General features: G+C 51.0%; 5 protein-coding genes across 5 annotated transcripts; 2 read left to right on the plus strand and 3 right to left on the minus strand.

The window, feature by feature from the left end:
- Positions 1-1715: 1715 nt before the first annotated feature.
- CONPUDRAFT_54408 (uncharacterized protein) lies at positions 1716-2283 on the minus strand (the record flags this gene model as incomplete). The annotated part of the gene is made up of 2 exons (XM_007769194.1): positions 1716-2105; positions 2161-2283. 2 exons carry the CDS (start codon positions 2281-2283, stop codon positions 1716-1718), a joined length of 513 nt encoding a protein of 170 aa, XP_007767384.1.
- A 270-nt stretch (positions 2284-2553) lies between these two features.
- CONPUDRAFT_136637 (vacuolar assembly protein DID2) lies at positions 2554-3549 on the plus strand. Its single transcript, XM_007769683.1, has 5 exons — positions 2554-2610; positions 2660-2679; positions 2728-2805; positions 2857-3072; positions 3134-3549. Exons 1-5 carry the CDS (start codon positions 2595-2597, stop codon positions 3413-3415), a joined length of 612 nt encoding a protein of 203 aa, XP_007767873.1. The 5' UTR covers positions 2554-2594; the 3' UTR covers positions 3416-3549.
- A 273-nt stretch (positions 3550-3822) lies between these two features.
- On the minus strand, positions 3823-6211 carry CONPUDRAFT_89523 (uncharacterized protein; the record flags this gene model as incomplete). The annotated part of the gene is made up of 3 exons (XM_007769684.1): positions 3823-3989; positions 4039-6064; positions 6143-6211. The coding sequence occupies 3 exons, from the start codon at positions 6209-6211 to the stop codon at positions 3823-3825; spliced, it is 2262 nt and encodes a 753-aa protein (XP_007767874.1).
- A 663-nt stretch (positions 6212-6874) lies between these two features.
- Positions 6875-8573, plus strand: CONPUDRAFT_53781 (homoserine acetyltransferase; the record flags this gene model as incomplete). The annotated part of the gene is made up of 5 exons (XM_007769142.1): positions 6875-7673; positions 7727-7807; positions 7866-8017; positions 8069-8469; positions 8525-8573. The coding sequence occupies 5 exons, from the start codon at positions 6875-6877 to the stop codon at positions 8571-8573; spliced, it is 1482 nt and encodes a 493-aa protein (XP_007767332.1).
- Positions 8574-8766: 193 nt separating this feature from the next.
- CONPUDRAFT_164725 (aldehyde dehydrogenase) lies at positions 8767-12287 on the minus strand. Its single transcript, XM_007769685.1, has 19 exons — positions 12185-12287; positions 12027-12112; positions 11926-11967; positions 11643-11873; positions 11480-11591; positions 11342-11428; positions 11235-11286; positions 11087-11181; positions 10954-11034; positions 10709-10898; positions 10401-10657; positions 10194-10354; positions 10081-10142; positions 9764-10031; positions 9605-9711; positions 9437-9550; positions 9168-9378; positions 8993-9097; positions 8767-8917 (listed from the first exon to the last, which is right to left on the minus strand). Exons 1-14 carry the CDS (start codon positions 12227-12229, stop codon positions 9928-9930), a joined length of 1605 nt encoding a protein of 534 aa, XP_007767875.1. The 5' UTR covers positions 12230-12287; the 3' UTR covers positions 8767-8917; positions 8993-9097; positions 9168-9378; positions 9437-9550; positions 9605-9711; positions 9764-9927.
- Positions 12288-12291: the final 4 nt, after the last annotated feature.

Raw genomic sequence — 12291 nt, forward strand, 5'->3', positions numbered from 1 at the left:
CACCGATGGCTCTAACCAGGGTCGCCAAGGTGCCTGCGCCTTCTCCATCCACCAATGCCATCGCGAACTCAAACGTGGGCAATTTCCATGTGGACGCACGACATCCATGGACTCCGAACTCGACGGACTGATGCACGGCCTAGACGCCGCCACCTCCCTCACCACCACCACCATACACGTGTTCACAGACTCCGAGTCCGGCCTTCAGGCCATGCTCAATCCCGTGCACCATAGTGCTCAACCTGCCACCCTCCGTATTCTCTCTATCCTACGGAGATGGTTCTTCAAAAACCCCTCCAGCGAACTTCATCTCCACTGGTGCCCTGGACACCACGACGTCCCCATCAACGAACTTGTTGACAAACTCAGTAAAGAGGCGGCTTCATTGCCACAGCCCAACGTCGCATCTCCTTCCTATGTGAAGGCTGTTCTCACTTCCAACGCCCGCCTTGAGTGGAGGCAACGTTGCAAGTCTCCGCGCTATCGCGGTCACCATTTCATACAGGCCAAACGGTGGCTGGCCCCTACCCCCAAGAGGAACCCACACTCTTTCATGAGTGCGTTTGGGCACTCCTCCTCTCTGGCAGCGAGAGCTTCGCGAGCCATCCTCAATCATGCCCCGACGGGAGAATTCCGTGCGAGATTCTTCCCGGGGCAACCTGTCCATTGCCCAAAATGCCATGATCCTTTTCAAACCCGAACGCATATCCTCAACCAGTGCCCAGCTTACGTACGCCCTTCTTCCTTTTCTCTTTCTTCTCTTGTGCATTGCAAAGATCCCAACGGAACATTGTTAACCTTTCTCTCTACCAACGCGACCGCGTTTACTTTCGATGACGCTGCCAAGGCCATTTCTTTCCCGACTTCTCGTAGTCTAACCCACAGTGGTTCAGAATCAGCGTAGTTACGCCCATACTTTTGTACCCTCTACTTTACTCCCTGCAATGCCAGTGACAAATTCAAAAAAAAAAAGATGCAGTGCCGCTGCCGACGCTGACAACCTGCCTAGATTAGATGAGGAAATACGCGAAACACTCATCAATACATATATTTATGTAGATATCCTCGAGCTCGCTATTCCATCTCAAGTACTAGCTATCGGCTTCGCATTCTGAACTCGACCATGAATTCCTCACAGATAAGTAATCTCAATTGACCACTCATATATCGTAACCGGTACCTGTACCAGTGTACGTACTATCACGATAATTCGCAGGAAAGTACTGACGCTAGTATTGAAATGCATATTATACTAAAGTAAATTAACCTGTTATCGTTACGCGTGCTATTAACTCTCATATGCGTCAGACGTTGATCCTGTTCTTCTCGCCGTGAATCTATCCGAGCCCGAATATTCAGACGTTGCTCTTCTGACTGGCCCTTTCGGTGGCGGGCCAAGAAAAGCGCTAGGACTTGACCGTCCGGAAGCGATTTGCTGGCTGAAACCGTCAGCGCCCATAGGAGATAAAGGGTAAGATGAATGTAGCGGTGAAGTAGGGTTGGACGAAGATGGCCGTAGGTGAGGGGACGGAGGGGCGATAATACCATCGTCCTTTCTGCCTCCTCGGCTCCGCACTCCTGGGACGGAGTCCAGCGGCAGTTTCTTGACGAAAGCCTTGAATAAGGAGGAATTTGAATGAGAGGCGCTCGGTCGAACAGGTGTACTCGATGTTCCTGTAGAAGATAAGTAAGTCTCAAGTTAGTCCAAGATTACATCACTTACCTGAAGATGTCGGCAGGGCATTGTCGTTTGCGCTTAAACTTAGAAACAAGAACAAGGGGACGAGCCATATGCAAATGCCGAAAAACGTTGCGATTTCCGAGAAGGTGGGCGCAACTTTTTGCGTTTGTGGGATTGGATTTCGGAACCGAGGAACGGATTGCCTTGTCTCCCGAGAGACGCGAGAGAAGTAAAAGAACCATATGAAGTGGTCTGCGATGGCCAACAAACACGATGCAATGAACGAGAGCGAGGATAGTGAGATTAATGGCCAAGAAGTAGAGAAATTTTGGAGATAGACAGCGTGACAGAAAACGGAGAAGGCAATTTGCGGAAGGGGAAGTGAATCTGACATCCAGAGTAAAATGTGCAAGCATATGATCGCCTAAACGAAGAAAGTGCTAGTGAGGGGTGACAGGGTCATGCAACTGACAACTCACATAAATTCCCCTCTGGCCGATCACTTTAGCCGTTCTAGAGTGCTCCTCTATGAGCTCCGAGACGTATAGCAGGCCACTAGCTAAAATACGGTCGGTCAAAAGGGCACCTCTGCAATGTGTCATGCGTGCCAGACCGACCTAGTGACAGGGTCATGAAGCCAAAGCCGCCCAGAATCGCGGCATAACTGCATTACTAGGTGAGCATTAATACCGTTTCTCACAGAAGGCGACTGACCTGAGATAGTGGAGAAATGCCATAGCACATATGCATGCAGGACCAAGTTGCCGCCTCCTGCTGCTGTTTCAGTACGTCACACCTAAGGACAGCAACACAGCCACACCGATATCACCCCGTGTTTGGCGACTTGTCCCCTGCCACAACCTAACTACAACCCCGCAGACTGCAGCAGTACACCATATACAGCATCGACAAGATGAGCAACATGGAGAGTAAGCATTGATGCCATGTCTTCTTACTTTTGGTCTGACAAATGTCCAGAGACTCTATTCCAGCTCAAGGTTGGATCACTTTACACCACCCAGCGTTTACCTAACAGGGGGTGACAGTTCACCGCAAAGACATTGAACAGACAAGCAAAGAAAGCACAGAAAGATGAAAATACGGAAAGGAATAGGCTAAAAAAGGTGCGCATGCGTAGGTCTTGTTTGACTCGTGTTCTCATCTTATTCTTCTAGGCTCTCCAACAAGGCAACAACGAAGGCGCTCGCATCTACGCCTCCAACGCCATTCGGAAGAAAACCGAGGCACTCAACCTTCTGCGTCTCTCTAGTAGAATTGACGCTGTAGCGAGTCGTGTCGAAACCGCAGTCACGATGCGGCAAGTCACCGGGAGTATGACGTCCGTAGTCAGAGGAATGGATAAGGCAATGGACTCAATGAACCTCGAGCGGGTACGTCAAGCCATTATCTTCCACGCTCAAATCCATTCATGCCATGCATATGCATTCATAGATATCCATGGTTATGGACAAGTTTGAATCCCAGTTCTCGGATCTTGACGTGCAGACATCGTACATGGAGGAAGCTATGTCCAACACCACTGCTGTGTCCACTCCACAGGATCAGATCGACCAGCTCATGAGACAGACCGCCGAGGAGGCGAACATTGAACTTCAACATGATCTTGCTTCCAAAGACTTGGCACCCGTCGCTGATCTGTCTTCCCCGGCGAAGATTGGAGACGAGGACGCCAGGCTTGCAGAGCGCCTGAGAGCGCTTCGTCCTGCTGCGTGAAGTTCATGGACATGGCACGGGGATCTCGCGTGGATGTTTATGCATAGTTTTGTATTTCATTATTTTCCGCTGTAACATAATTATATTGATAGTCGTCAAATTTAAATGTGAGGAGCCACAATATCATGCTATACCCTATAAATCTCGTTACTACAACATCTACAGCATATATTGTGCGCGGGCCAAATTTGTGAAGGTATTACAGCGTAAGGTACCAGGGAACATAGCAGCGAGAATACGAGGGGAGATCCTAAAAAAACGAGCGCAGATCTAAAGGAAATAGCCGTGATGGAAATGAGGGTATTATGGACTGTGGTATTAGTGTGTAGCAGAAAACTAGATCCTTGCAGTAGCAGAGCATAAATCAGCATAAAATAAGTGTCAATGGGAAAAACGGAAAGTGAAGGTCAGCCAGCAGACTCTGCATGGCTCCTGGCAAACCGGGCGAAGTCATTGAGCAGGACCCGCCGTTCCTTGTCGCCTACGCCAGCATTAATGAGCAATTTGTCTACACGCGCTATGAGGCCAGATGGACCTTCTAACGGTATGGCATGTGCATCGAAACTGTGGACGTCTGATTGGGGCAATGAGTACGACATCAGGATAGAAAACATGTAGCTCACAATTCTTGAAAGAAGCAAAGCCGCTTTCCGAAAGGACTCTTTTGAATACCTTTGAGACATCCTCCCCTGGAGCGCTGCCATTCCTTTGTTTTGCCATTGAGAGCCCCGGCATGATGGCCTCCTGCCGAACTTTCGTAGGGGCCCAAGAGAGACCAAGCCCTAGGTCTAAAGAGCGACCATGTCGTTTATTCTGAGATCTACCCCTTGCGTTGGCGGCGTAGGGTGATGGATCTTCATTATGACCTTCGCGACGATGGGGGGACGGATTTGCATGGTAGTAAGGAGGGGACATTTCGTCAGGTGTGGGTATGACTCCAAAATCGCTCTTTAGGGAGGACGGAGAGGATGCAGGCGTAGGCACACGAAGCTGGGTATGAGGCTGAGTGGGTGAATTTGGCATAGACACTGCAGGCTCGAAGGCGAACGCGCCGTGTGACGTGCGCTGTGCGCGACGTCCTGCGGCACGGCCCCAGCTGGACGACTTTCCCTTCGTGGTGTTCGAGGATCCTGTGGCATTAACACCCTTGCCAGTAGACTTAGTATTGACAGAAGTCGTCGACATGGAGGGAGCCGAGTTTTCGCCCCCCGTATAGCGCGCATGACCTGGCGAAAGTGTGGGGGCACCCCGTGGAGGCGTGCTGCGGTTGTGCCGGGTTCGAGACGTCCCGGCGTGGGATGAGGAAGATGAGCTTGTACGTTCAAGGCCATCCGCAGCAACATGGCGGCCTCGAGCTGCTGTCGCATCACCTTTATTAAAGGTTGCGCTGGTGCCGGACACTGGCCGCTCAAAGTCAAAGCTTCCGTGTTGCGCCCTTCGGCTACAACCACCCATGTTCTTCGGAGGACCAACAACGGTGGATGAGGAAGAATAAGCGGCTGCATTGTTTCCTGCCTTCAGCCTATCACCAAAGAGGTCCTTGATCCACGTATTTCGACCGGGGGAACTCAATTGATCTGGATCATCCCCGACATACTTGACTATATCTTTGCCCTTCCTTCTCTCATCGAGATGTGAGGAGTTGCCAGGCCGTCGAGGGGTTGGAGGTGTTTGTATGATCTTGGGTATTGACGGAGACACTACCTGGTCTGACGGAGGTATTGGTGGGACGAGGTGGTGTGGCGGTGACCTACGTTGTCGCCCTTCTTTCGCTGCGGACGTTGGCTGGTGATCACTACGTGACTGTAGTTGGCTATCCGCTTTCATTCGATGCCGTTCATCTGATTCGTCCTTTAGTTGTGCATAGTTTGAGATGGAATGGTGCTTTCTGTTCTTGTCTGGATGCCTGATCGTCCCGTTTTCGCGAAGGTCCACAGCGCTGTCATGTGGTATTGTTCCATGACCATTACCATGAGGTGTAGATCCGGAGGAAAGTCTTCGTGAGGCTGACAGCGGGAGGGGGCTGGAGGGTACTATGTGTGATTTAGGAGATAACTTGTCCTTGTCTTCGCTATCCTTTTGTGACTGTTGCCGCAGTATGAATGAACGTCTCCGAGACGAGTTTGAAGAGCTTGATACATCTCGTTTGGAAGGCGTAGACACCTCTGTCGACGAGTTTGCCGTCGAAGTGCGCGATAAACCGATGCCAAACAGCGCTTGAAGACCTCGTTTCTTTCTAGCCGAGGCTGGCGTCTCGGGTCGCGATGAAGGATGGCTATGGCTTTCACAAGACTCCGGGATATCGCTTTGGTTACTCCGCTGACTTCCAAACTGTCCCCCCTGATGCGAGTACCGAGCGTAACCTTTGCCTCGTTGGGTATCAGAAGGAAGAGGTCCTAATGTCGAGTGTGTGGCGGTGGTAGTTGATGAAATAGGACGAGACTGTGACCGTATGCTGTTCTTGTGGTATGAAGTAGGTGGGTTTGAGAGGTCACCTTCCACACACGTGGGGGTATGTTGTTGAAGACTAGAATGTCTCAGATGGGTATTCTCCTTTGAATCGGCCGTTCGAGGAGACTCTCTCTCGGATGCTTGTGCGGACTTGGGACGTGTACGGGAACGCGACCTGGAACGGAAAAAGGCAACAAACTGGAAGGTGATGCATTGATGGTCAGAGCAAGGTATGACTGAATCAGCTGTCAAGTAATGGAGTGTACAAGAACGTACCCTATTCTCCGACTTTCTGGGTTCACGGTCTCCATCTCGGTCGCTGGTGTGATTTGAAACAGTTGCCATTCGAACAGAACGTCGACGCCAGACTGTCCCCTGACGTTGATCTGGAGGCGCCACGCGACCTGTGGGGCCAGCTGGTGGGCCTCAGACTGGCTCTACAGCAATAGTGAGAGGTGTGACGGGTCAAACAAAGAGTACTCACGGTAGTGCTTGCCACAGAGGCCTAATACTGGCTCTGGAGTGTGGTGTCACTTGGTTGGTGCGAGACGAAAACACGTGTATGCCTCAAGGCACGCAGGATATGGGGCGTGAGGCGTCCGACGGCCTGGAACTTCCTGGCGATCGTCACGCCCACAAATGACACGTTTCTCTTAACGGATTGTGAGAGGCGAGCGTATGTGGGGAATATCAACCCTGTCCTCGACAGCGACGATGAGCCTTGAAGCTTGAGGCGCCCTTTCCCCCTTGGGCTACCAACTCGCATATAATCGTGGGAAAGATGCCGTCAGTCCACACGCGGTGGGGTTAAGGTCACCACCTATCGCGTATGGGGTTAGGGGCTATTCGTCATACCACATGTGCCTTTCTTATTCACCTGTTCAATATTCATAATCAAAACTTACTTTGCTTACTATGCCTCCTCATAAAAACTGCTCTTAGCACATCCGACCTCTGACCGTCGACGCGAAGATAAGTCCATGCCTATCCATGTTTTTGGTGACCCCGATGCACTCTCTCCTTCGCCGTAACATCAGCATCAATGCTGTCTTTCGATCGACGCGTAGTCCTCGCGCTCTCCGTTTCTCCACCACCGCATCACCTCGACTAGCAACTCCCTCTTTTCCTTGCGTTGATGCTCATGCTGCCCGCCAATCCAAACTCCTCGAGGCATCAAGTCTCTCGCCAAGCTATTCTCGCGAATCCACCGACTCTGAATCTGGACCGGAACCACCTTATGCCCGACCCTCTCCGACATCTTACCACACGTACCATCATTCGAGTCCGATGAAAATGACCTATGGCGACGAACTTCCTTCATTTGACATCGCATACGAGACATGGGGAGAGCTCTCACCGAATCGTGATAACGTCGTTCTTTTGCATACCGGCTTGTCGGCGTCCTCCCATGCTGCTTCCACCTCCATGAACCCATCTGAAGGCTGGTGGGAGAAATTCATAGGACCTGGCAAGGCAATCGATACTAGACAGTTCTTCGTGATTTGTACCAATGTTCTCGGTGGATGTTACGGGTCTACTGGTCCATCTTCTTCAGATCCCTCAGGAGAGCGATATGCAACGCGCTTTCCTATTGTTTCAATCTTCGACATGGTTCGCGCTCAATTTCATCTACTAGACCACCTTGGCGTTGATCGTCTATATGCAAGTGTCGGCTCTTCAATGGGGGGGATGCAGAGTTTAGCCGCCGGTTGGTTATTTCCAGACCGCGTTGGAAGAATAGTCAGCATCAGTGGGACTGCCCGAAGTAGCCCTGGCAGTATCGCCATGCGGCATGCTCAACGTAGTGGTATGTTGTCCTTAGGCTCAGCCTCGACTTCATTGAACATATATCATCTATAGTTCTTATGGCCGACCCAAATTGGAACAACGGATTCTATTATGATGGTGTTCCCCCTCACATTGGGATGAAACTGGCACGCCGTAAGTTATCGCTTCTGCAACATACGCTAACCTTACTGATGAACAAACCACAACACAGAGATTGCCACCATCACTTACCGATCTGGTCCGGAATGGGATCAAAGATTTGGACGGAAACTGCGTAAAGAAAATTCATCACAAGGTTCCGTACAGGATCGAAAGCCGACCTTATGCCCGGACTTTCTGATAGAAACCTACCTTGACCACCAGGTTTGTCACGGCTGTAAGGTACCTTCTGCTTTTGCTGAATATGTGTCATAGGGAGAGCAATTCTGCCTGAAGTACGACGCGAACTCTCTCCTCTATGTCTCGAAGGCCATGGATTTATTTGATCTGACCCTTCCTGCCATTGAGGAGGTGGGCATGGTACCTCCCCCGCCTTCCACCATTGAGCCAGACTATTCGTACTCCTCCATATACGCAACGGCTCACACTTTCTCGAAATCTCACCCGCCACCTCCAAACCCACCACCACATCTTCCGGAGCTAGCTGAGGGTCTACGTCCGCTCGCGAACACACCCATGCTCATTTTAGGTGTGCAAAGTGACATTTTATTCCCTGTCGATCAGCAGCGGGAGCTCGCAGACGCCTTGCGGATGGCCGGTAATGGACGAGTAGGTTATTATGAGCTTGGTGGAGTATGGGGTCACGATACCTTTTTGTGAGCTTTCTGCCTGTCTCGGCTCAAAGTAGTTGCTAATCTCTGCACTTCGCAGGCTGGATGTTCTCAACGTTGGGGGAGCAATCAGGGGATTCCTGTCGTAGCTTCATTAAATAATGTAAATAAGTATTCAATGTGGATTCACTCACCAATACGTGTGGACGTTTGGGATCATGGAGTGTTATTAGTATTACACCAGTCCGAGTGCACTCGGTCAGGGGCTTCCAACCCTGATATATCCACGTGAGACGACGTCACGACTCAAGACTGAGATTCGAAGTCTTCTAGTCTGTGGCTGCTCGCGTAGGCAGCTCAGTGTGAGGTATACCAAGCCAACAACCGCTGTTACTACGCACCCCCCTTCGTCAGTCCTAGCACAATGAACCGCATATTTGGCTCGTCATCGAGCAAAACACCGAAGCCCAGTTTGCAGGATGCGATAGCGTCAGTGAGTTCTCGAGAAACCCCATGACCACGGCGGATCATCAGCGCTCAACCTTCAACTTCGTTACGCCAATGACAGACAGACTCGCGCATCGCGTCCGTTGAGGTAAAGATTAAGAAGCTTGATGGCGAGCTAGCGCGCTACAAGGAGCAGATGGCGAAGCTGCGCAACGGACCAGGTAAAGTACGCCCCCGCGTCTTTCGCCACATCTTTGGTTCTCCTGGGCCTTTAGCTTACCATTTGGCGCATCTAGACCGCCGTCCAGCAGCGCGCACTCCGTGTTCTGCAACAGAAACGGATGTACGAGGGGCAGCTCAACCAGCTGGCGCAGCAGACGTTCAACATGGAGTCTGCTGCGCTGACGACGGAGAACCTCAGGAATACGATGGCCACCGTGGAGGCCATGAAGGTGGCCAACAAGGAGATTAAGAAGCAGTACGGCAAGATCGACATTGACAAGATTGAGGCATGTCATCTTGTGTGCTCCCATGTCTGCCACTCCTGAACTTACTGCTGGGTATCAGAATATGCATGACGAAATGCAAGACCTTTTGGAACAGGCGAACGAGATTCAAGAGTCACTTGGCCGTTCATATGAAGTTCCCGATGAAGTCGACGAGGCGGATCTTGAGGCAGGTAAAGTGATCCTATGGCGTTCGCTCGCATCACATCTGATGTTCTTGGTTTAAGAACTCGATGCTCTGCAACTGGAGGAAGAGGAGGAAGGGCCATCTTATCTTGCCGATCTCAACAAGGCTCCAGACTTTGTAGACGAAGCACCAGTAGAAGAGGGCGAGGTAGGACTGTCTTACGTTCCACTAGTTTCCTTCCTGATTTCCTTGCGACTAGTCTTCGCACAAAGAGGCGATCAAGACTACGGCTTGAGACCACTGACACTTATCCGAACATGCCTGAGCGTTCTTATCCTGCTAATGAATGTATGTACCATAGATCATCCGTTTGAATTAGATATCCACTATTGTTTCTTGAAAACAAGTGAGCTATTTCGCCCTTCACCCGTACCGCTTTCCTTCGCCGCCTTCGGAGAACCAATCGTCAGTCTTGCGGGATTCTTCTGGGGGAGCAGTATTGATGACGACGGATTTGCTTTGGGTGTCTACGGGGAAGTCTGAGAGAACGTAACGAAGAAAAAGATGGATACGCACAAGCCTCAAATGCCTCGAGCCCATTTTCTCGTCCAATGCCGCTTCCCTGCTTAATTCCTCCCCTACATGTCTTTGTTGGGATTAAGCAAATGTGAATAAAAGAAGCAACACACCAAGGTGAACTAGGATCGTTGCGATGATGTGTATTGACCCACACTACCCCTGCGTTGACGTTCTCAGCGACACGATGGGCTCGTGACAGATCCTTTGTCCAGATCCCGGCGCCAAGCCCATATTGCGACGAGTTGGCCAAAGCCACGCCTTCCTGTTCGTCCTGCGAAGTATATAGTCGACGTTCACGCGGAAATGAGTAAATTTACCTGGAAATCCTTCACAACCACCACTGGGCCAAATATCTCTTCTTGCCACAGCTCATGGTTCACATCAACATCATTGATGACTGTGGGCGCCAAGAAGCTTCCTTTGGAGAAGTCAAAGCCGTCGAGCGTTGATGTGCCTGTGAGGCGGTGACCGCCAAGTAGCACCTTACTGTTCCCCTTGCGTGCTAACATGTCCTCAATTCGCTTTAGATGATGAGGGGAAATCACGGAGCCCATGGAGCAATGAGGGTTGGAAGCTATGTATAGTTCGTCACTAGGTCTCACTTGCTCGGGCAAACAAGGCTTACGGTTGCCCATTCGACGGCCAATACTCTCCACTTTCTGGAGGAACCTGGACATGAATTCGTCGTAGACGCCGGATTGCACGATGATGCGAGTTCCAGAGACGCATGTTTGTCCTGAGGCTACGAATGCAGAAAATGCAGCCCCATTGACTGCTGATGTGATATCGGCGTCGTTGAATACAAGAATGGGAGCCTCCAGCGACGAGTGAGCTACCCAGTATCGCCGTTTCTGTGTCAGCAGAACACACCTTGCCTCCAAGCTCTGCGGTGAACGAGGCTAGATTGGCGCCAACCTTGGCACCAATAGCACGGCCTGTGCATGTCCCTGCCTTCATATGATGTCATCCCGGACGGTACCCTAAGACTGTGGCCAATACTTACTGTAATGTCCACTTTCCGCACGATCGGATTAGAGACAATTGCGTCCACAATGGTTGGACCTGGACCTGGGATAACGGATAGGACATCACCAGGGACTGACAGCATGTCGTCGGTTAGAAGTTGCTTTATCCCGCATTTTTACACGCACCTCCGGCTTCTCGAGCAAGCTCCGCAAACTCAAGAACTGTAAGTGGTGCAAGCTGTGTGTCTGTGTAAATGAAAGCGTCACATGAGACTGAAGATGGTTCGACGTGCTTCGGAGGGTTTCACTATGACGCTGTTTCCAGCAGCAAGTGCAGGAGCGATTTTCTTCAGTGCAATCAAAAGTGGATGATTGAACGGCTATGGGGGTCTGAGATCAGGTTCTTTTTTCATTCGTGCATGAGCACGCACAGTCACTTGCAATACTACTCCAAGGGGTATCCTCTGGACATAATTGAGGAGTTTTCCCTGTGTAGGCGCCACAAAACCCTGGCGAGTTCGAAGCATAGCAGCGAAGTACTCGCTGCTCCATGTCAGTAGAACAACCTATGGCCGCATGGCACCATATCCTCACAGCCATTCTGGCAGACGAGCAAGCTGAGTTCTCATCTCTCGGATGGGTCTTCCGGTCTGCATGGTCTCGATTTCGGCCAACGAGGGAAGCTTCTCATTGAGCAATTGTGCTAGTCGCGACAATACCCGGGATCGAGTGATTGCGGGTGCATTGGACCATTCGCCTGACAAAAACACATCGTGGGCCCGCGAAAGGGTGGCATTGATCTCGTCGCGCGATGGTATGCTTATACTGCAAGGGCTTAGGTAAAGAGGACAAAGCGAACATAAGTGCTTGAACGCACGTCTTCAAGACTTGCCCATTTGCAGGGTTGAAAACGGTAAACCTAACCGAGAAAACGGTGTCGCTCAACCGGCACACTCCTAGAAGGTGGTGACTACGCACTCATCGCCGGCCTGCTGGCATGGCGCCGGGCCTTGAGCTTGAGCTTGAAAGCCGCGGCAAACCGGCCTATATGGATTCCGGATTCCCTGAGAGGCAAGACAAGGTGCATGAGTTGATTATGTGTGGCAGATCCAGCAAAGAAGAGCAAAGACAATTACGTATACTCTCAGAGGAACGTGTTTTGACCAAAGAGCCAATGCCATCCTCCAGATGTCCTCGGTTTGAGAGTAGTGTTCCCAGATCTCAGATCCGGCACTTCGGAGAG

Source organism: Coniophora puteana (genome assembly GCF_000271625.1).
Source record: "Coniophora puteana RWD-64-598 SS2 unplaced genomic scaffold CONPUscaffold_5, whole genome shotgun sequence".
Lineage (NCBI taxonomy): Eukaryota > Fungi > Basidiomycota > Agaricomycetes > Boletales > Coniophoraceae > Coniophora > Coniophora puteana.